This window comes from Zonotrichia leucophrys, chromosome 8, assembly GCF_028769735.1.
Source record: "Zonotrichia leucophrys gambelii isolate GWCS_2022_RI chromosome 8, RI_Zleu_2.0, whole genome shotgun sequence".
Classification (NCBI taxonomy): Eukaryota; Metazoa; Chordata; class Aves; order Passeriformes; family Passerellidae; genus Zonotrichia; species Zonotrichia leucophrys.
The window spans coordinates 16,396,580-16,420,383 of NC_088178.1; the positions used below are offsets into that span (position 1 = coordinate 16,396,580).

At 43.7% G+C, this 23,804-nt stretch overlaps 2 protein-coding genes across 2 annotated transcripts in view; one reads left to right on the top strand and one right to left on the bottom strand.

Moving 5' to 3' along the window:
- The window catches only part of ZNHIT6 (zinc finger HIT-type containing 6), a 29,585-nt gene extending 19,665 nt beyond the window's left edge, over positions 1–9,920 (top strand). The window contains exons 9-10 of the mRNA XM_064720247.1: positions 5,440–5,564; positions 9,759–9,920. Coding sequence (XP_064576317.1) covers positions 5,440–5,564; positions 9,759–9,844 — 211 coding nt within the window. The 3' untranslated portion in view covers positions 9,845–9,920. The remainder of the gene's footprint in view (positions 1–5,439; positions 5,565–9,758) is intronic.
- Positions 9,921–19,972: 10,052 nt separating this feature from the next.
- On the bottom strand, positions 19,973–22,582 carry CCN1 (cellular communication network factor 1). Its single transcript, XM_064719598.1, has 5 exons — positions 22,455–22,582; positions 22,131–22,347; positions 21,445–21,792; positions 21,102–21,304; positions 19,973–20,992 (listed from the first exon to the last, which is right to left on the bottom strand). Exons 1-5 carry the CDS (start codon positions 22,512–22,514, stop codon positions 20,693–20,695), a joined length of 1,128 nt encoding a protein of 375 aa, XP_064575668.1. The 5' UTR covers positions 22,515–22,582; the 3' UTR covers positions 19,973–20,692.
- Positions 22,583–23,804: the final 1,222 nt, after the last annotated feature.

Here is a 23,804-nt window from a genome sequence, read left to right on the forward strand (position 1 = left end):
CATACTTGTACTCTTACTTTACTCCTCTCTCCATTAACTGCTTTGTATATTTTCTAGAAAAACACCAATGAGTTTTTCTGGACATCTACTATTGTGTCATATAATTTAGGTGACAGTTATTCCTGCTATCTTTACCTGGATATTACTTTTTTTCTTGCAGGATGTTTAAACTGCCTGAAATACGTTTGTCCTTAGAGGGAGGTTGTGAGTTCAGTTCTTCTTTTCCCCATTTTACACTTGACTTTTCAACAGTTCTTAGATTTCTTAGCCCATGAAAGAGAGGAGACCTTGGATTGTTACAGCTTGTCTTAGTAATTGTAATAAAACATCCCCATTGTTTGAGGATGACCTATGGGGGAAATATGACAAGGAAAAGGAACAGCTCCATAGTTGTCTCAGTAATTGGCTCTGCCTTTATTTGCTCTGTGAACATAGGTGTAGTTAGGAAATGGTGATGATGTCCAAGATGCTTTCCTGTTATGCTGGCAACTTTTCTTCCTGTATTTTTTGATTGGTTTCTAGCAGGAGTTGTAGTCCAAATGGTTGATAAGAGAACATTTCTTGTCCTAATTTTCTTCTTTTTCTCCCCAGAAAAAGCACGTTTTTGATGGAAGTGTTGCTTGGGATAGGGATTTGACTTGAAAAGGGTTTGGCCAGGCATCTGGTCTGTGCTGGTATTGACTAAGTTATGCAGGTATCAGTAGTATGGAGGTGAGGTTAATGAACCTCTGTTGGGGCAAATTATGGAGGTCCTAGACCAGGAAAAGAAATGTAACCAAGAGTGAAAGGAGAAGCTGGCAGGTTTTAAATACTTCTGTAAACTGTAGTGGGTTTTTTTCATATTAAAATATCAACTTGGGCTAGGTTCCCATTCTCTTTCCTTTAAAGAGTGTTCAGGGAGAGTATTTCTTCATACTGCTTTGCTGTTGGTAAGAGTTAGTTATAAAGGAAGTATTATGGCAAGTCTTGAGGGGTTTTTTGTGTTTGTTTGTTTCTATGATCTCTGCTGTTTTGCCCATTGAGTTTTCTAATTTTGTCATGTATCTGGACTAATCAAATTCCCTGGTTTAGGTTTTTTAGAATGTCAGAATTCTAGTGACAAAGTTAAATATAAATACTGTGCATTATTTCAATTGTATTTGCTTTCTGCTATACAGTTTTCCTTTCATACCTAATTCAAGAGAGCATTTCCCTACTTCGATGTTCACCAAATCATAACCACACGAAGAGGTTATTCATCACTTAGGAATGAAAGTCCATCTGTTAGTTATTATCTTTGCAATACTGCAGCACTTGAGAATGAGTGCTTGGGAGAGACTTTAAATGCTGTATCCAGTCTTTGCCCCCTTCGAGGCACATGCAGATACGTAGGAAATGCTACCCTCTTTGGTCTGGTGAAAAAAAGTCCTTTTTTCTTCCCATACATTATTGTGGATTGGTTGTGGATTTTTAGGACTAGGCCCAAAATAGATAGTGTGATTTATTGTATCTGAGTTATGCCAAGTAAATACCTCGATGTTTCCACTCAGTTCTAGGAAGAAAAGTCATCTTTGTGTAAAATATGTGCAAGCAGTTCAGTTGATCACTCTCACAGGGAAATCATAAATGTCGTTACACAAATCCATATTTTGCTAATATTTACAATTATTTAGATAGCTAAAACTTGTTTGTTCTCTTTTCAGTGTATAGAAGACCAAACTAAAGAAATAACATGGCTACAATTCATCTTTAATTCCAGATTGCAGATTTTTTTTTATTATTATTAAAGAATAAAAAATTCCTGTAGATGACATTCAGGAAAACCTGATCAGCAGGGAATTTCCTGCTGTCTGAATTCATGGAGACAAGTTACGCCACTGCCATTATAGCCACAGGCTCCATTTGAGGGGAACTTGTTGTGATGCAGTGACCTAATGTGGCATTCCTGCCTGTGGGAGACAGATTAGGAGACTGAATTGTTGAATTCCTGGAAGGTGGTGAAATAACTATAGATAGTGAAGCTAGCCTTTGCAGAAACTCACAGATGCTATCAGAAGTGCAGGGACATATTAATTTCAGTATTTTGTGAAAGGTAGCAACTGTTCATAGAGCAGATATAGCAGTTTGTATGGGAACTGATGTGGGATTGCTGAATCTTGCTAAATTTTCTCAGTTGTCACAATTTTTGTAGGCTTTTAAACTGCCTGCTAGCAGGCAAATTCTACTTAATTTTGGTTCTTCAAAAAGCAGTTATTGTTATTTCATTCCAGCTAGAATCAAAGCGGTCTAAGATCATCTCTTTGTGGTCCTTATAAATGGAGTAATTTCTTATAAAGAAAAAATCCAGGCCTAATTATTGCTTTGCAACATGGGCATAAAGCTTTGCTTGGGGCAAGAAAATAATCAGCAAAGTGTATTATTAGATAGTGGGTGTTGTTCAGGGAGTCTTATGGAACATAAGGAAGGGAAAAAGAAAATATGTGGAAAGTAAATACCAGGAATGAAGGAAGATGGAGAGGGAACATGCAAAGAGAAGTCCTGCTGAATACAGGGATTAGGAAGCCATAGTGCAGAGAACTTGCATGAATGGGACAGTGGGAGTAAAGAGAAAGCAGAGGGGAGGTTTAAAGAAAGAGGTGAAGATGGGTGTTAGGGCAGTGGTGTTGTTGGCGTGGTCAGTACGTTTGGAGCCAGGCTTAGCTCAAATCCATCCTGGCATGAGGGGCTGAAGGAGCTCAGTTAGGATGACAACCTCAGTTAAGTTGGTTCATGCAGGTGGTCCTGGAGTAAGGAAGAGTCCAAATGAAAGGATGGACTGACACTGGTTGTTCTTCATTTCACTGGGCTGTCAGTTGAGGTGCACAGTGAGGGATGGATTTGAAGAAGGTTACAGCTCCTTATGGGTTCTTCTCACACAGGCTATGCAATCCCAATGAAACAAAACTAGTGGGTAAAAGAGGTGATAAAGTATATCTGGTAATATCTAGTTGTGATGTTCTCCTTCTTCTATCTCCTGCTTGTGGTGAGAGCAATTTGCTGCACATACATGGAAGGGCCTACTATGCCAGCGTTGCTCTACATCCTCAGCTCATGCTGGTGAATAATCACTACAGGAAATTACAGGACTTGTAAAAAAGGCTATTTCATTTCATTTTTCTCTAAACAGGTCTAGCCTTTTCCTAAGTAAAAATTAGAAGTGTGTGTGTAGGCTTCTGGTTAAACCCTACAGGGCCGTCTTCTTTTGCCCATAGAAGGGGCAAAATTTCTATTGTTCGCCCTCTGACCCTCTATGCATGACTTTGTTCTAACTCTGGGATGAAATTGGGAAGGTTTTTATCATGACCTGGTCATTCTGAGATAACCTGAAAAATCAATCTTGCTCAAGAGCTGTTCTTTAGTAGACTTTGGAATTGATGTGACGAATAATAGTTTTATTTTGAGATCTTTTAAGCATGCACAGTCAAGGAAGAGCCTGACAGGTGGATTAGCAGAAAACCTCAACTTGCACTTGTGTATGAAGTAAAAAATGTGGTAGAGTTTGGTCTTTTGGATAATATACAATAACAGGCAAGTTTAAATAAGAGAAGCATTAAGCTCCTTTGTTACATTCTTCCTGAAATTTATGGCTCACATTATGGACTAAAAATTTAGATGTTTTTCCTGTCACTGTCAACCAATAAAATTTACTTTTACAAAAAAAGATAAAGCTCTGACTCAGTGATCTAACACTTCAGTAATTTACTATCATAAAATAGTTTTAAGTAGAAATGTTTTATCTTATGCCAAGCTGGACGCTAAAGATGTTTTGTCTAAAATATGAGATAATGGAAAGTGTATTGTGGCATGTGAATTACTTTAGCCTCTTGGTGGTAAATGTTTGCTTAACCGGAAAGGAATGTGTTGAGGTCCTCGCCAAAGAAAAGGTATTGCCATACTTTGCATTTAGAGTACTGTAAATAAAGCAGTAAATATGTTTCTGTTCATGTGTGTTAATCCACAACTTATGAATGCATTCATTCAATAAGACATGTAATGCACTGTTATCCCTTTTCAAGGGTTTCAATAAGAAGAGGTCATAATTACTTTGGCTTGAGAGAAACATGAAACCAAATATTTTCATGATGATTTGAAGTTGAAAATGAGAGAATTTTTGCTCAAAGTTTCCCTTAAATCCCAGGAACTCAATTCCTGGTTTACCTCCAGTATTCTTGTGTGCTGACTCCCAGTGTACTGCTTTTAATCACACACTATTGTAAATCATGAAGTAAATAATTTTCTTCACCCATCCCTTTGGTTTTGGCAAAAGAAAACACAACTGTATAATATGTTAATGATCAGAGGAGGTAGAGCAGCTATGGGAAATACCCCATGTACTGCCTCCAGTATATTTTGATTTTGAACTTCATCTGCCCTTAGATGATACATTGGCTTACTGATAATTTAATAGTGCTGCACACAGAAAGTTGCATAACTCAGATTGCAGCATAATAATACCAGAGCATCCTTTGGATGCCTCAGTTTTGGTAAGTGAAGGCAACAAAGTCCGTCTTGCAGAAGCCTTTGAAATACTTCCCTTCCTTTCCACAAAATCCCACATCCAGGTTTGTAGCTCAAGAGCTGGGGGAGAGCATTATAGTTTGAGGGAATAATTGTGGGGAGGATGCTCAGTTTGCTCTCCATTACTGTGGTATCCTGTGTTATGCACCTGCTCTCACTGCCTGGGCTGAGGAGGAGCCCTTTCCTGGGCAGGGACTGCACATCCAGTGCTGTGCCTCTGGAGCACACACGTGGGCATTTCTGCAGGGAGCTTCTCACTGGTGCTGCTGTGAGCAGAGGTTTGCTCTGGCATAGTGGCTGTTGTACCATCTTTTTGAAATTATTGCTGTAATGCTCCTGTATCAGAACAAGGATATCTCTCCTACAAAAACAGAGCTCTAAGAGCTCCAGTGTACATGTGATTTTGTAGTTTTATTTCATCTTCCTAGGGCTTCACTGGTAAGAAAACATGATGAATAAGGTACACTACTAATCAAGTAAATTAAACCTGTAGTGTTAAAACCTATAAGTAAAATATTAAATGTTATTTTTTATTTAGAATCAGTTTTTGATAAATGTATCAATTTTGATAGCCCTGTGTCCTTATTTGATTTCCTTTATCATGCTAAATATATTCATTAAGGCATAATAAAACATTTCAACCCTTGGAGAAATTTAACTTTCATTCTCCTTTTGTTCTTTATGCTTAGATGTAAAGAAGGTTTAAAAAAATATGTAGTTGGAGAATAAGACTGGGTATGCAATTTGAATTATAAGGTAGTTCTTCTGGACATGGCATCACCTGAAAATTGTGTGAAATGCCAGAAAGACTTTTACTCTTTCTTTCCCCCCCCTCCCCCAGCAAATGTACGTTATGTCCTTGCTAGTATTAAAATCCAAAGTCAACTTCCTGTTGTTTTTAAGGTACAATGAACTGGATGCCAGCAGAAGCCTTCTAGATAATCTGAAAGGCAAAGTAATAATTGAGTATCCAACATTATTTGTGGTCTTGAAAACACTGAAGAATGACATGGTGGTCCTTGGCCAAGGTGAGCACATATTTATTTCCTGTTATGTTATATTTGGATATTTTAGTTATATAAACAGTAGTTAAGGATATTGCCAGGAATGAGCAATGTGTCTTATATTTCCTTCTAAAGCTTAAAGAAGGCCATAGAAAAATCTTTTATGAATGCTCTTGTCTTAAAATTGCTGGCTGATGGCATCCATCCACGAGCTGTATTGGATGTGTTTTTTCTAACTTTGTTTACTGGTGCTTTGCTGAGTTTTTTATATATTTTTAGCCACTAAGGTGAAACAACTATTCAGACTTGGGCTAATTTTTTTCATGCAGCAAAGATTGACAGAGTTGATTGTTTCTGAAGAGTCAGTCTGTCTGAGGAAGATGAATTTTGAAAAAAACTGATAATCATGCAAAGGAATCATTCTCCATTATTTTCTAGCGTAGCTTCTAACATTGGACAAATAATTCTGAGTTGTGAGGTAGTTATTAGAAATCATAATGGCAAAGTCGCTTTTTGGGTGGATTAAAAGCACAGTGTTATCTTTTAAAGATTACTTTCTTGAGGGAGAACTTGGATCTTGGAGTTAATTTGGAAGAGAGTCTAGATATAGCAGGAATTTGCTTTTAGTTTTTAAGTTAATTTTCATTTTTCTCCACAGTATAAAGGCTTCATGTCCCCGCGTCTGTTTCTAAAGCTAAAAGATTGCCCAAAGATAATTCAGCTGTTGAAAGAGGGAATCAGTTCTCATCTCCTAATCCCCCACCTAGTCACCTTAGTTATCATATCCCATAACTTTCTGTGATGACCAGTCTCTAATTCTTACAGATTTTTGCAGAAAAGCTTTGATATGTATTTGCAACTACCATTTCCTTGCAGCAGCTCAGCCATGGCTCTATATGTATATAATGTGACTGATAAAATATGAGAATATTGTAGCAGTGATGTGGACCTCCATGGAGCTTGGCTGTTCTGGCTAGATTGCACTGAGTGATCCCCTAAGTGAGAGCAATGTGCACCCAAATATGTGGCATGCAGCAATTCCTTGAGTTATGCACTGCAGGGCTGCTGAGAGTGAGGGAGCACTCCAGGGGATGAGGTTGGGGTCAGGTCTGGTAACTGGGATCTCCACCCTGGGAGTGCACATACAGACACTGCAGTACATGAAGCTGATGGCTGCTTTTGACTTCATCCATTATTTCTTTGTCTAGGAGCCTTGCTTTTCAGTACTCAGCTGTACCTCTGTGATGTAGAGGTCAGGAGGGAATTACAATTGATTGACTCATGTACTTAATCTGTATGGGGTTGTCATTGTCTCCTGAGCTAATAGGGAGGTTGTCCTTTTAAGGGTACAGATTCAAGAAGTGTTGATTGAACAACGGTATTTGAGGCCATGCAGCACCTGCCTGACTCTGTAAAAGGCAGAACAGGGGAAGAGAGAGCCAGTAATAGCTGGGAGGTGCCAACAGCTCTGCCACAGGACAGTGCAAGTGTGTGTCTTGGGGACAGTAACCTTCCTCTGCTGCAGGAATCATTTGATGTGTGGTCATCCCTGCAGGGGTTCTGAGAGCACTAACAGCCATTTCAGGTTTTGGGAACCATTGTGTTTTGTTGCTGTTGTTGTTTTAACTGTTTCTATAGATTCCATAAAAATTAATTTAATAGCTCCCTGCTAAGTTGTCTTGGGTATGACATAGCAAAAGTTACAGCTAACGGCAAAAATACTATGATTTTCAAAACTTGTATAATAACTTACTGTCATCTTCTTAGTTAAGATATTAATAATCAACTTTGGCCTTGAGTTAGGTTGGGAACCTGTGTTCTTGGTATTTTTTCTGTTCAGAGTAGAAGCATATGACAGTAATTTCAGATTCATTGAGGAAAAGCATGTTCACAACATGAGTATAAAAGTTGGAGGACTTTTTTGTTGCTGTTACTCTGCCTGAAGACAAAGTACTATTTTAGTTAGTGTGTCAAAACCATTGTGCTTTTCTGTTGTATGTCATCTTTACAGAACATAGGAGGAGAAAACCAGTTTTCAGTTTGCTTTAGGAGTTGCATTCATAGATAGTTGCTAAAAGTGCAAACCTTATGTTAACCTCCAGGCTGTCCTGATGTAATCAGAGAAGTATTTTAGCCCCTTCCCATCTCCCAAGTGACCTTTCTGCTACAGCATCTTCAGAGTTTGTTGCAGTCCAGTTTCCTTGCCATGTATGGCTCTCTGTATCAGTGGCCCTCTCCTCCCAAGCCATCCAGCCTGCTGATCCTGCTGCCCCCAGTGCTGCCTTTCCTCTGCCTGCTGGCATGCCCAGAGGGACACTTGTGACACTTGTCCTGCTGGGAGCCTGGTGCTGACCTCCCTTTGCATTCCAGGCAAACAGCTGCCAAGGGTGGGCATGTGGCAGGGTGTCTGCTGAGCGTGGGGCTCAGGCAGCCATAACCCTGCTGACCCTGTTTGCAGGGACCCAGGCTAGAGCAAGAAGCAGAGTCTTGGCGGAATTTAATTGCTAAAATACTGCTTCCTTCCTGAGCAGATCTACCTGCTTCCCCAGGAAACAACAGAAACAAGTTTTCATGGCCACAGCAACAGGCACATGCTGGGGAAAAATCACCGTTCTCCCTGAGATTCAATAAGTAACCCCCAAGGACTGGTGGGTGGATAGCTAGAGCTGGACACCTTCAAAGAGAAACTGCTAGGATTTAATGAGTATAAAACCTATTCCTCCTATTATTCTTTTCAGAAATGGCTGAAGTATTTTGGCTGAAACTTTCAACTACATAAGGAAAATAAAGATTGAGGAAGGAAACTGCCACTGAAAAACTTAAACTCAGAGTTTAAATTTTACATTATAAGTAAACTGCAGACAGTTTTATGGTGACACGGATTGGGCAATCCTAATTTATAGGCAGTGCTATCAGCACCACACAAGTGTGCTCTTTTTTAGTGAAGACAATCTATAATTCCTGTTAAATATTACTGTAACAGAAGTAAGATCTATCTGTTGAGCGTTGCTGTGAGTCAGAAGATTGCCACATTCTTTTATGTGATGTTTTACTGCTTGACTTGATGAACAGCTAAACCTACAGGTGCTCTGATTTCAGCATACAGGGTCAGTCATGGCTGAAGATAGCAGAGGATTATGGAAGCTTTCACAGCCCTTACTTTGTGCATTACTCAGTACATATCTGGCATATAAATGTTAATTGATTATACACTAGATTTAGTATAGACAAAATGTGACCTCTGATGTTTCTGGGTGAAATGCTTCTATTTTCTTGAACAAATTCCTTGGAAACTGTACAGGTGCACACTGTGTCCTGTGTATTATCCGTGTTTGCCAGCTGTAGAACTTATCTTCACCAGACAATAGCTATACTGCATCAGCTCCCTTTTGGTAACATTCTCTTAATGAAACCTCTGATACTAAATGCTCAAATGCATCTTTAAATTCATAGATCAAATACTGAAAATAACAATGAGAGCAGAGTGTGATTCATGGGCCTGCTTTGCTGTAGTTTATTTTTGTGCTGCTTGAGTGTCACCAGCTGAGTGGCATTTGATGACATCAGCCACAAGGTCAGGGCTTGTTAAAGAAGGATCTGTGGGGTGAGGCTGAAGACCAGTTTTGGAGATGAAGATTTCACTTTATGATCTCAGCTGGGCACAATAGCTGTGCCTTAAAGCACAAGTTACTTGTACCTTGAACTTCACCAGCCTTAGCTTATGGATGTACCTAGCTTATCACTATCTTTGGGATGCTAGAACATGTAGAATTTAAATTTTCCCTTTCCAGTTTCTCTGTAGCTCCTCATCTTAACTGAAATGCTAGGAAAAGTGTAAATTACTTATAATTCATTACAGTTGTGATTTATGTCTGTGACATCCCAGAAAACAACATTTCAAACAAGCCAAAAGAAAAATTTAAAATTCTCAGTAGATCTAGAATTTTGTGGGGGATAAATATTCTGCTTTGCTAGTTGACTGCAAGACCAAGATTTAAAAGATAAAAGGAATTCTCAGCATTGTCTTGCTTTCTCCTTCAACAGGTCCTATCCAGGGCTTTATCCTATGTCATGAAACTGGTTATTTCTTATGAAATAGCTGTCCTAAAAAAAAGAGTGATTAAAAGGAGAAGAAGATACGAAACTGCTTCTGTTTGATGAGCAAACAACATTGCTGAAACTAATTGCTTGTTTGTTTTTTGTGTTCTATATCCTCAGATGGCAGTGAGCCTGCAGAGAACTCAGACAACGAAAGCTCATCCCTTTCATCTGTGGAAGAAGGGGAGATTCAGGACAGTTCATGACAGTTCCTTGAGAGAACAGGATGCAATGAGCTTTTATTTTTTTAATTATTTAATTAAATTCTTTTGATACAACTAAGTTCCTAGAGGTTTGGTTTAACTTCCTTTACTAAAGGTAGCACTCTCAAAGTGCTTGACTGTTTTTGGGTTTAAAAATATATATTTAGGGATGTAAATCAAAAGATGGGGAACTGTGGTTCCAGAAAAAAATAATGTTCTAACTGAATTGCAGTCTTTAATTGCACCATTGTTTTTACTTTTTCCCTAACCAGTTCAGTGCCAAATGTTTGAGTTTAAATATCTGATCACATATTTGTATTTATATGTTGATTTGAATCTTAATGCTTAAATTTACTGAGAAAAAAGTACAGTTATTTCATTAGCTCAGTTTCCTTTTACAGTGTTTCTGTGTAACACTGAGCTACTGAAAATGGTCTTATATTACTTTTGATCTTGTCTGGTGACATTTTGGGTGCTTGATGCAATACTTTTTTTTTGTTCCTTACTTGCTTGCATCTTGTTCCATGTGTTAATGGAGAGGTCAGACTGTTTTCAGGGTGGCATGTTGCAAGTGTGTTTGGTCTTCTCTCCAGGTCTTCTAAATTAGCCTGAATTTTTATATCCCTAGAAATGGATGCATAGACTGGCACTAATGCAAATAACACTGGACTTCTAAAGAATGCTTGTGTTATGCATCTCATATTCCTAGTACCTGCTGCAGTTAGTTATTGTAAATACTTCCTGGTATATCAGCTACATTTACCTACTTAAAAACAAATAAATCATAAAGGAAACAAATTCCTGTACTGTATTGTCTGCTGACAGTTGTTAACTTCTGCAAAGATTCCTAGAGCACAGACCAGCTGTCCTGTATCCAAGTCCCCTGGGCTGTGGGGTCTGTGGAGGATGAGAACAGCAGTGCCACAAGTGGTGCAAGCCAGGTGAGCCCCTCTCCCCACTGACCAGGCCATTCTCAGGAATCAGCACCAGCCTTTGCCTTGCTTTTGCAGGGCTCTGGCCAAGGCAGCATTTGTCTTCAGGTGATGTTCACTCTAAACAGCTCTCTGAGGTGTTGCTGCCTTAGTTCCCAACTCTGTCTCCTGCTGGAGACAAGCACCTTGGTGTGCTGGTGGCCTGGGGTGTGTGCTGAATTGCCATGCAGGTGGTATTTCAGTCATGTCTTCTTCTGCCAGTGCTGATGTTGTGGGTGGAAACACAACAGAAAGCAGTGAAGGAACTTCTGGAGGTAGCAGGAGGCTGGGGGAGCAGTACAGGACAGGGTTTAGGCTTCTGGACCCTCAGTCTGGGGTTCAGGGCACCAGGCTGCTGGGCCCTCACCAGCCATGCTGCATGCACAGGATTTCTGAGATGTTCAAAGTTTTAGAAGGGGTTTTTTTTCCCTTGTAAAGAAATTGGAGTTAATAAATTGTTTACCATGACAGCTCACTACTGATGTTTGGCCAGAGCATCAGACCTTTGTAGTCACATACTACTTTTTCTCCCAGTGGTATCATGTGTCCTTTCTCTTGTGTGTTTTGCAACCTCTGATGAAACAGAAAGTTTTTCTTCTCGCCTGGCAGTTGCCACCTGTGCTCTATTTTCTTTCTTAGTCATTGTTGGTCCTCTGCCCACCTCTTGTTTCAACATTTGTTTTTTTAACCCTTTTTAAAGGACCAGGATTCCTAGCTATAGGTGCTGCTTTCATATTTTTTCAGTTCAGTGAAAGTGAATAAGCTTTTCCTAATCACTGATTGCTGCACACTGACTTGGTAGCCACAAATTACTATAGACGAGTCTTGAACTCATTCATAGTAATACCAATAGAAGAGATGAATAGCAAAACTGCCACAATTCATTGGCCAGAAAATGTTTCATTTGCAGGAAAAGCATGGCACTTCTGTTGGATCCAGAGCACAGTGAAAATGGGAGTGCTGCAAGTAGTAGTGTTGGTCTGCATGTGTGTGTGATTTGTCTTTGGCTGAGGAGCACAGATTTGTCATTTGCATTACTTGCCTGTGCTCTTGGGGTTTTTCATTAATTGTACCAAAGGGTTTGACTATGGGGTTTTTCTCATTTATATAAATCTACTTTAAGCTTCCTTGTGAGTCAAACACAACATAATTTCTTTTTAAATGAAGATGCTGTTAAATCTATCCTTCTGTTTTACCTTAAAGAAGGCTTTAAAATGTTATTAAGGAGCATTCCTGTGATGGTTGCTAGAACTGAAATTTCCCAGACAAGCTGGGAATAATCTCCCAGAGTTCAGTGAAACTGAGAGTAAAAGATAGCATTTGCCATGCTTTCCTAGGATACTACTTACCTGTTTTTACAGTTACACTAGTTTGAACAAAGGTGATTGATCAAATACAAACCAAAATGCAATTCACATATTTTATTCAGTTTTCCTAAGCTTTTTCAATTTTTCTTTATAATAAGAAATCAAAATTCTTCATAATAATGAGGTTCTTGATTTAATCAGTTTATGCACTGTTGTGCTAGGAGGCAGATGTTTTTTAACACTTTCATAGGCAGTGAAAGAAAGTTGAATTTTTTTTGTTTTGTTTTGTTTTGTTTTTTGGTGTGGGGGTTGTTGGTTTTTTTTTAGGTTTTTTTTTTTTTTTAGTGACCTGACCTGGAACAGGCACCTTGTAATAAACAGAAGAGAGAAAAAGCATCTTCTGTATTTTTTAAATCTGTGGTCAAGAACTAGAAATTTAAGACACGGAGCTGAGGCTTCCTAGAGGGCTTCCATTCTGTCCATTTTGAAAACATACTATTGTAGTCCTATTACACACAGATCCCTACAGGACTCTGCCTTGATTCAGAACAGATCATGTCTGTGAATGAGAACTGTGTGATGTTGTTTTAATCTTCGTCATTCAACACCAGCTTGCATTGAGTGCTTGATTTTATGCCTACTATGCTTACTCATTTATTTTCCTCTATAAACTGTTTGTCACAGAAGGAACAAGCTATTTCTGTGTAGTGTTGTTACAGCATTTCTTTTAATGTTTAGACTTTTCAACATGCTTGAGCTGAAGGACTATCAGCTTACAAAGAGTAAAGGCTCTTGTCTTGAATGAAAACACTACTTAAAAAAATTAAAAGCTTAATGATGTCATCCCTTTCACAAACCTTAAAGGACAAAAATAGAGCATAGCTAAGCACACAGCAATAGCTGGGGAGTAGGACTGACTCAGCCATGGGAGAGAACTTGGTTCTTTTCCTTTTTTGTAGAACTTCCTGGGGAGATGAGGCATAATTGAGTTGTCATGGGTAAACAGTTGTACCCCCTGTCAGTGGAACAGCTCAGTTTTGAATGAACACATTGGAATTCTGAGTTTTGCTGCATTTATCTTGGCATTAGGAATTGTTGATCCATAGAGGAAAAGAGGGTCATGCCACAGAATGTGTGGCTGGCACTGGTCCTTGGAGGCATGCTGGACCTGGTTTTGTTACTGCAGTCACCAGTGCAGTTCTACTCTGCATTAGAGGAAAACTCAGTGCAGAATGTGCACTCCAGTCTGAAGCAGGACCTGGGTTTCTGAGTTCATGGGAGTGCTGATAGCAAGTCCCAGCTGTGTGTTGTGTATCAGCATGGCTGGGATTCAGTCCTTGCCCTGCCAGATAGGGCTGTTCTCTGTTGACATCTGTAGGAGCTGAGAATGTATAACACTGTGCAAGAGCAGGCTTTCCAAGTGTAAATACACAGCCCTGATGATGTAACTTCAGGCCCTGTTTAGTCACAAACATTTCATTCTGCTTGAAGTCCCACACTCTTTTCCTGAAAACATTTATTCTTCTGCCCTCCAAAGGAAAAAATATCTTGAATTGATGTTTATGTTGTTGCTATGACATTCAGTTAAACTGTATGCAGATGCAGGTTCTGTTAATAAGAGAAAAAGAAATGAGCTGTGTACTTCAGTGAACAAAGATTACACTGTGTTTGTATTAAAATGTTGCTATGGTAGTGCATATGGTCTTATTTGCTGGAAATCTGTGGTGAAATGGAAAGAAGTCACGTATGCAAAACAAGAAATGGCAGCAAAAATAACTGAATAGAAATACTGAAACTGAAAGGGAAGTTATAGATGCCATGTAAAATGAGGTAAAAAAAGAGTAGTTGTTCTGCTGTCTGTGATTTGTTAGCAGAAGTGTGTTCTCATTATGCCCCAGCAGGTCTCACAGACCCATAGTACAGTGACTTTGCTCTAGGGATGCTTTTGTAGCGAGAGCTTCTTTCCCTCCATGGTCCTGTGCACTGTAGCTTTTTTGTTGTTGCTTTGGAAGCAAAGTTCCCCTAGCCTGGCCTGATTTCACTGCTGCTAGCTTTTTCTGCAGAAAAGCATTTTCAGGATATTTTACTATAGTAGAGTTTTGTGGGCAGGAAAAATCAATAGAGTGATAAAATATGGAAAGCCACTAGAACTTTGCCTATCCTTGGGGTAAGGGAAGGTCTTTGTGAACTCATTATAGTAATAGTGAAATTAATTCCTTTTTATTTGACTGTCACAGTAGTCCTTATATTTATCTAATCCATTTGCATGAGACTTCTTTTTGTATCAGCTGCATCAGTACAGCTGTTCATGTGGTTGCATGGCAAATCAGAATGAGGTCAAAACAATCTGCCAGAGAAGGAAGAATAAAAATGAGAAGGGAGGTGGAGTCTTTTTTTAGAGAATAAATGACTACACTGGGAGCTGGCTGGTTCCTGCATAATTTCAGCTGGTGGAAAATCAAAACTGTTTTTAAAATTGTTTTGCCACTTTCTTCTCCTCATCCCTGTTCTGCTTCAAGGAGAGGGAAGAAACAACTGTGAAAGATGCTTTTGCCTTTCCATTCTTTGCTTCCAGGTTCTCTGCTGGGTCTGTATTGCAGCTCCAGAACTTGTCTGTTTTGCCAAGAGTGTCTATAGGAAGTAGAGCTATGCTAAAGTGAGGTAAACATTAAGTCAGTGGATAAGGTGTAGATACTAAAAAAGAATGGATGGGTGGCATTAGAAGCCTGAGTGCTTGATTTTTTTGAGTGCTTTGACTTGCCAAGAAGTCCCCATCACTTTTACACAGCCAACAGGGGCAACCATGTTCTGGGGACATCAGACACAGCATCACCAGCTGGGCAAGGGAGGGGATTGTCCCTCTCTGCTCTGCACTGGGGCAGCCTCACCTCCAGTGCTGGGGGCAGTTTTGGGTGCCACGATGTCAGAAAGACATTGAACTATGAGAGTGTCCAGAGGAGGGCAACAAAGGTGGTGAAGGGCCTCGAGGGGCAGCTGTGAGGAGCAGCTGAGGGCACTGGGTCTGTTCAGCCTGGAGAGGCCTGAGGGCAGAGCTCACTGCAGTCACAGCTTCCTCGAGAGGGGAACAGGAGGGGCAGGCACTGATCTCTGCTCAGTGACAGGGACAGGACCCGAGGGAATGGCCTGGAGATGTGCCAGGGCAGGTTTAGGTTGGATATCAGGAGAAGGTTCTTCACCCAGAGGGTGTTTGGGCACTGAACAGCCCCCCACAGAAGGGGTCACCACACCAGCCTGAGAGGTTCAACAAGTGTTCGGACAATGCTCTTGGGCACATGGTGTGACTTCTGGGGTTTCCTGCACAGGGCCCGGAGTTGGACTTGATGATCCTGTTGTGTCTCTTCCAGCTTAGCATTTCTGTGATTCTGTGATCTAAATTCTCAGTGGTATCTCTTTGTTGACCTTTTTTCCCAGCCTCTACTTTCAGCTATGCTTGGACATCCATATTGATTTTAGCAGTATTGTTCCACTACAGCACAAATACCTGCCTCTAGAGAAAAATGCATTTTCCTGTTTCAAGTTTCTAACAGACTGCTGGTTTTACAGCCATGGCATCTCAATGTCTGATTTTGTCAAGTAGACTAAGTAGGAGTTGTTCTCAGACCTGGTTGGTTTGAGATGCTGAAGGAAATAATAAGTTTCAGAGAAATCGGTGTCTTTGACTTGGCTGGTATACTGGGCTTCTTTTGATCTGAAATTCAGTGCTCTCAAAACACTGCTGGGCTACTGCTGATTGTTTCTCTCACTTAAATTGAGTCCTTCCATCCTGATTGAAACTGACAGTTGTCAGGAGGTGAAATAGTTAATGTGTATGTCCCAGCTGGATTCCCATCTGGGCAAATGTGTTCACCCCACCTTTGAATTTCTTCTGACTAAAAATGAAAACTTACAAAAAATTGTTTAATGTTTTCCTCCTGGATGGTTGTTACATTCCATCCCATAAGTGGTTGTCCTTCAAGACAGATGAAGTTGCTTATGTGAATGGTGCCTTGGGGTCTTTCAGGATCTTCTCCAATATAAATTGTGTACATAGAAGTCATAGCTGTGTAGTTTTATGGGGGGAACCATAGCGTAGTGGATGCCATCTCTTCAGTTTCTTGGTGTTTGGTGTTTACAGCATGATAGAGAGATGCCTATTATATCATTCTGTTGGTTGGAGGGGTTTTTTTGCAGGATTTATATTTTCTAGACACCACTCACTGCCGCTTAATGCAGTTCAGTTGTCTGTGCATTGGAGTGCATTTCTGAGTACCTCCAAAGCTAGTTTTATGTTACTGCTTTCTCTGTGATACCTCCCTGTTTGTGTGCCGTTTTAATTGTGGCTATGTAATATGCAGGAAGAAACTGTGAAGGTGGAGATGGGAACATGTCTACATGAAAGGAACTGGCTTGAGGCAGAGCAGCTGGGAAACTATACAGCTTTCTCTTGCTGTGTGCTGAGCACTTGGAGCCCTGCATCGAAATAGTTTCACTGATTAAACAAGGGAGCTAAATTGTGCACATGCATTTTTCTGCAGGATCAGCTCAGAAGGGCAAGCATCTGGCAAGAGCAAGCCTCTGGTGTGAGACATTTAACTGCTTCTGTGTAGGTAGGTTTGATTTCCAACCAGGAATTACTTCCCACTGCAAACTTTTCTGTTTCAGTCCTCAGTACATGTGAGGGATTCACGCAGGTTAGGTGGACTGGAAATCCTCCTGCAGCAATCCCAGTGATCACAGGCTCACTGCCTGTTCCTGCATAGCCCAGTGGCTGCCCACGAGTAGCAGGGAGATAGATGGGCCTGCCCCCAGGCAGGGTCACCTGGGTCAGGCAGCCCCGGGGACTGATCTGCCATGGGCTCTGCAGGAGTTGGTGTGTGGATAAAGAGATTCTTGCAGCCCCACGAGGGCTCAGTAGTACCACTGTCACTGTCAGTACGGTGTCTGCTTTTCCTCCACCTGCTGCTGCTGCAGAGGAGCGAGCTGGCAGCATCCCACAAGGACTTTGTGTAGTCATGGAAGTCTGTCTGTGTGTTCCTGCTTTTGTTATGTTTTCTGGCATGGAGCACTTACGGAAGCTGAAACTTTGTCTCCACTAATAGTCGGGAAGATGTTATGTGTAACCTCTTGTATTGCAGCGCTTACCGCCATCAAGGAAATAAGCGTGGGGAACACAAGGCTGCGCGTTCCCTAAACCTGTAGTGTGAGAAACGCTCCTTGTGGCGGCAGCACCGCATTCGGCCGAGTGCCCCGTGCTGGTGCGGCGGGACAGTGCCAGCAGGGGCTGGGCAGGGAGCGGCCGAAGGACCGGGGCACACAGGGCAGGGCTCTGTGCAGGCACAGGCAGGGTGGCTGCAGTGGGGCTCTGTGCAGGGACAGGCAGGGTGGCTCAGCAGGGCTCTGTGCAGGGACAGGCAGGGTGGCTGGGGCAGGGCTCTGTGCAGGGACAGGCAGGGTGGCTCAGCAGGGCTCTGTGCAGGGACAGGCAGGGTGGCTGCAGTGGGGCTCTGTGCAGGGACAGGCAGGGTGGCTGGGGCAGGGCTCTGTGCAGGGACAGGCAGGGTGGCTGGGGCAGGGCTCTGTGCAGGGACAGGCAGGGTGGCTGGGGCAGGGCTCTGTGCAGGGCTCTGTGCTGCAACCTGCGCTGAAGGCTGAGGCGGTGCCGCTCTCCCTCCTGGCGTGTTGGGACTCCCCCGGCTCTGCCCAGCTCCAGGGAACTCCACAGGGTGCTCGTGGCTTGACTTTCAGGGTTTGAATTCGCTCCAAATGCACAGCTTTTTGTTATGTACATTATTTATCATGTTCTTAACTCCTCATCTAGTATTCCTCTGGAAGCAGGATATTGATATTTTAGTTTTTGACAAGAGATACAATTATAGTTTTGCTCATTACTTTACCTGTAAGCTCTGCTGCTTCAGTTCATGGAACCTGAGTTTATAATCCTTTATATATCCACACCCACTACTTAGGGGATTTTTTTATTCTGCCGAAACAACAGAGAACGTGAAGGTTTCAAAGCAAGTACAAAGATGACACACAAAAAATGGCAATGATTCCCTTTATAGTGTTGTAAAAGTAGTTTTGCCATGTAGTTATGAAATGCAAAATAGAAGAGAGGACTATATGGGTGATGACCAGTTGGAGTGACAGCCTTACTCTGAAAGACTTGCAGGTTTTTTTAGTGGGTTTCATTTTACTCTTTTTATATCAAGATAACTTCACTTAGTATTTATCTGACCTACCTCTACAGCCCTTATTCTCCCAACAGCACATGTTTCCAGTGGGCAGGGTACAGAGGCTCCCCTTACCATGGAAGAGCCCACGGGCAGGCTGTGCTAGAGCTGCAGGCAGGAGTGGCAGGGCCGCTGTTTGTCCGTGACATGTCACAGCTGCGGGCTCTGTGTACAGTCACACATACCTGTGATTGCTGGGCAGCTGTGACTTGCGTTGCTGTGAAGATAGATGTCATTCAAGTGTGGGTGACAGTGGCCGTGGCAGGCGTGCCCTGCAGCTGCTGCCTGTCTGGGAGCAGTGTATCCCCTTCCCTGCCCCACAGTAACCCAGTGTGTAAAGCTGATGGTTTCCCAGTGAGCAGCTGATGTGGTGAAATGTTCAGTGCTAGATCTACCGAGAAGCCAAACAAAAGTGCTTCCTTGAGTTTTACCCTTCTGCTGTCAACAAATACTGCACAGACAAGTTTAGGTACAGCTGAGACTGGTGGCCAGGTGGTGAATTCCAAAACAGTTCTACTTTTGAACGCCTTCAGGGAGAAAACTTGACTGAGCAGAAAAGAGGGAAGGCTGTATTTTCTCAGACAAAGCATTAGCTGCCAGAGATAAGCTTCTGAGATATTTGGCTATTTATTTTATTGAGATATTTATGTCTAATTAATAAAAAATTGACCCTTAACCAATTCTACTTGTAACTAATGACACTGGATGACACCCCTTCACAATTCTAAAACCTCAAAATCAGTCTGTTTTTTATGAGCAGTGTCTTTCTTGCTGAAGATTTTGGGAGAATCTTTTGACAGAGAAATACCCACACAAGGAGAAGAAAATAATACCCTGTTGCAGGTTTCCTGTCAGTCTTATCTGTAGCACAGCTTTAGGCTAACCAGAAGTGTACAATGTTGGATGCTTTCTCAGATCCTGCTCTAGTTCATTTCTTTAAATGTAATTTTTTTACTGTGTGCCAACAAGCTCCCTTGCTTAGCCAAATGTCATCTGTGTCCCACAGCATTAAGTGTAATTGCATATTTAAAACTGGGAAAGGGAAGTGAGGAAAAGAGTAGCTCCCTTGCTTTCTACTCTAGTACTACTAGTTTCTGCTCTGGGACTAGTACTTGAAATTCCTCACATTCTTCTCTTGTTAACAGTATGTTTACTTTTCATCACTGTGTTATTAGGATTAACAAAAGTCATTGCTTCAAGCTCATTTAATTTGAATTTAGTGAAAGCAAACTACCTCCTGCAGCCTGTAGGAAGCATTCCTCTGCCCTAGAAATGTATTAATTTGCAAAAAGCAGCCACCAAAAACGTGAGACCCGATGACCGTTTTCACCCCAATGTTCAACATCACCGTGCATGCACTGCATTCTAATGAAGTACCTTATGTTGGAAATTCCAGGACAGTTTGAATAATCTGACAGTCTAATTAACATTTCAGTCTATCAAAGATTTGCATTCAGTGCCAAGAAGCTCTTTCTATGTTTCTATACTTTCTAAAGCATGGGGTTGCAGACTGCAGACACTCCTTCAAAACATCATTTATCCAAAGAATTAGACTTGGCTATTTAGTCCATTTCTGCATCTGCAGCAGACCTTGCTTTCAGAGAATCCAAACTTTTCAGAATTCCAAGTTTTTACAGAAACCTCTTGCATGTGCTGTATTTAAGCCTGTTGCCTATCAGAATACTCTACTAAGAGTAGTTAGGTAAATATTTCTTTATTAAATGATTAATTCCATAAATAAATTCTTTTAATTCATTGAATATAAAATTAAAATCATTTACAACTTATTCCAGTATTACAGGGGCTGGAAGGGGTAAAAAAAAACTTCAGAGGAAACAAACAAACAAACAAAAAGCTACAGTTTGATAAATAAAATACTCAGCTTTAAAACAACTGATTTCTGTTTGCCATTAAACTACAGTTGGTACATAATAGCTGCCACTGTGAACACCCCACAGGTGCCCACCTCAGGAAGGAATGTAACTTCCAACTTAGTTGGGAAAGGGTGGGAGAAGACTGAAGGAAGGGGAAGAAGCAGAGTGTTAAATTGAACAGGACAGAAAAGTTTTCATAACCGGAACAAAACATTAATCTGATCACTTACAAACAGAAAACAGTATATAATTAGATAAGGTGCTCCAAAAAGAAGCAGTAAAGTTGCTCCAATATTATGAAGCTTTAAGTATGCTTAAATCTCTGTTGCATTAGTGTCCAGTTGCACAGTGCACTCCTGTAACATCTCGATGTTGCCCTCAAATGGGCAAGGCACCACTTCCATCAAAAGTCCTTTCTCCATGGCTGGGTACTTCGAAATTGTGTTTTGCATGCCACCCCCACCACAAGTTAGTCCCTGAATTTATGAATGTCATTGACTAGTCTGTAGTAGGGATAGGCTTCGCTGGCATGTGGGCAGTTGTAGCTGCAGCGGCAGGACTGGATCATCATGACACTCTTGGTGAAGGTTTCCCCGTCATCGCAGCGGAACCTGACCTTGACAGTCCTGGTCTGCTGGGGTGTGCAGCACCTGCCATCCACGCAGGAGCCGCAGTACTTGGGCCGGTACTTCTTCACACTGGAGCAGCCAGCGTAAGTAAACTTCACCGGGGAGGGGGACTTCCTTGTCTTGGTACACTTCTTTCCCTTCTGCAAAGGAAAGGCAATCACATTATTAGCAGGAGATTCTTTTCCAGCCTTTACCCCCTACCTGAAGCAGCTTAGAGAGAAGAGGAACACCAGAAGAGTCTGTATTTACCTTTAGGGAGGCATAGCTGGGCTGGCCACATGGCCTCACTTCACATATCCTGGTCTCTTTGATGAGCTTGCAGTCAGGATTGTCGTTTGTCACCCTGGTGGAGATGCCAGTTCCACACGTCTTTGAGCACTGGGACCAAGAGGTTGTTTGCACGATGCATTTGGGATTCTCAAAAGTTCGGCTTTGTGGCTCGGACCCAAAAACTGGAAAATAAAAAGAAGGGTTAGTCTAAATATATTCTCTCACTAGGTTTTTTTCTTTCCCCTGGGGTCTAAGGGGTCTGAGTTTTAGCCACCCTCTACCCTCCTCCCCTTAACTGTCACCCAGATAAACCCACACTCACCGGGCAGCATTTTCAGGCCTCCTTTCACAATGGCAATCAGCTCATTGTTCCTGGTTAATTCGCCTTCGGAATCATCCGGACCAAACTCTTCGCTGAAAAAGCCTTCCAGCTCCTCCAGTGCATCCTTGCTTTCGTCACAGACCCACTCCTCGCAGCACTGCCCGGGGACTTTGACCAGCCTGGGGCTGGAGCAGCCCAGGTTGGGAAGAGAGAGCTCCTGCGGGCAGAGCGGGATGCAGCCCACAGCTCCATCTATGCACGTACACTGGTGTTTACAGTTCGGCTGGAAGCTCTCGCCGTTCTGGTAGATTTTGGAGTTATATTCACACGGTCTTCCCTCGGACTGTGCTGCAGAGATCAACAGGAAGGGAAAGAAGGGGGTGAGCGGCGGGAATCGCTGGTTTAAGCACAGGTATTTGCTGGTCTGTTAAACTCAATGGACGGCGGAGCTCCCTACAACCCCCCGGGGACGCGGGGCCAGAACAATAACTTAGTCAGGAATCACTTTTCCTTATGTGCGTTTAGCGGAGCCCAGACATACTGAATCGCATTCCAGACTGCTGAAGTCATGTGCCTTTCTGCCAAGCTACCGACAACAAAGCATAACCATACATGGGCTCGAAATTACCGAACCCCGGCACCGCGGGGCGCGGGGTCCGTCCCGTGGGAGCGGGGTCGCCGCTTACCTCTGCAGATGCCCTTCAGGGCGGCGGGGCTGGCCCCGAAGTTGCACTCCAGCCCCTTGGTGTGGTCGCAGGGCTGCGATCGGCTGCAGTCCTCGTTCAGTTGCTTGGCGCAGACCTTGCAGCAGCCGCAGCCGTCCGGCACCAGCCCCACGCCCGGGGCGCACTGCGGTGGGGCCGCCGGGCACTGGCACACGGCGGGGCAGGGCGAGCCCAGAGCCTGCGGAGCGGAGAGTCCGGTGAGCGCCGGGAGCCGAGCGGAGCCACCCGACCCGCCTCCTTCTCCCTCCCTCTCTCCCGGACCGCGGCAAGACCCGCGGCACTTACCAGGCGGGCCAGGCAGAGAAGAGCAGCCGCCAGAGCGGGCCGGGTGCCCGCGGAGCCCATGTCCAGCGCCGGTGCAGCGGGAGCCCGTGTGAGTGAGAGCGGGAGCGCGGCCGGCGCGGTCTGAAGCGGCGGCGGGCGCCACCGCCTTATATAGGGCGCGGGGCCGCCGCGTGCGCCGCGGCGCTGACGTCGCGCGTTCCGGGCCGCGGCCGCGTCCAGCGCTCGCGGCATCCCAGGAATGCGGCTGGCGCGCGCCGCGGCCGCCCCGCCCCGCCCCGTCTCCCGCTCGCGGCCGCCGGCGCAGCCGCGGGGGGTCCCGGCCCGGCCGGGCCGCGCGGGGGGCGCGGGGGCCTCTCCGCCGTACGCGGGACCTGCGCCCCGCTCCCCTCACACAGAGCGCGGCCGGCAGGGCCCCTTCGCACCCGGCGCTGTGCCGGTGGCGCCCCGCGACCGGCCACCTGCGCGGGCAGAGGCGGGGGAGCTCCCCGGGCCGCTGTGAGGGCCCGCGGCTGCCCCGCGCTGTGACATGGCCCGCAGAGTCACTCGGCCGTGCTGGGTAGCCCCGCGCTGCTGCTGCCGTGGGAGCGAGCATCCGAGCGGTTCCCGGCGCGGCGGAGCCCGGGAGATGCCCGGCGGCACCGGGGCCCGGCTTCCCGGGCAGGAACGGGATGGGCACGCAGCGAACGGCCCCCCTCAGCCTGTGTGTCCCTGGGTTCTCTGTCCCCCACTCAGGTTGGGCGCCCTTGAATTGTATTGCCTTGTTGAAGTTTAATATTTGGGGATAGGGAGGAGAGTTTCAGCTTCTGTTGTGGCGTCTTTTCTTTTCCTGGCTGTAAGTACTTCCAGATGGGATTTAGACCCCAGACGTAACAATATTTCCATATTTGGTATAGCAGTAGCCCGCATTTTTCACATTTTTCTGCTCTGTTATCCAACCACAAAGCATTCTTGACAGCTTCAGATGTTGTTAAATATAGCCTTAACTTCTGTTCCCAGGGCAGGAAATTCTTTGGAATTCCTGTTTTTCACGCAATCTGTCTATCATGATTTAGGAGAACTCTGCTGGAGGAGCCAACTGGCGTTCTGCTGCAGTTCGCTTCTTTATTGAAATAGCCCAGCAGTTGGGTCTGCTGCCCAAAGGCGTTACAATGAGTCCCATTCCAGGGATTTTTCTTTGCAAATGAGATTACTGTTCCCAACACGAGTTTGGGGTTTTTCTTGTCGCCTTCAAGGCTGGAAGGTAGAGAAGCGGATTCAAAGGAGAGGCGAAAGCTTGCAAAACCCCCTCCAAGGGCCACGAAAAGTGGAGGGGGAGAGGGCGAGGGGGACAGCGGGTGGGTGGGATGCGGA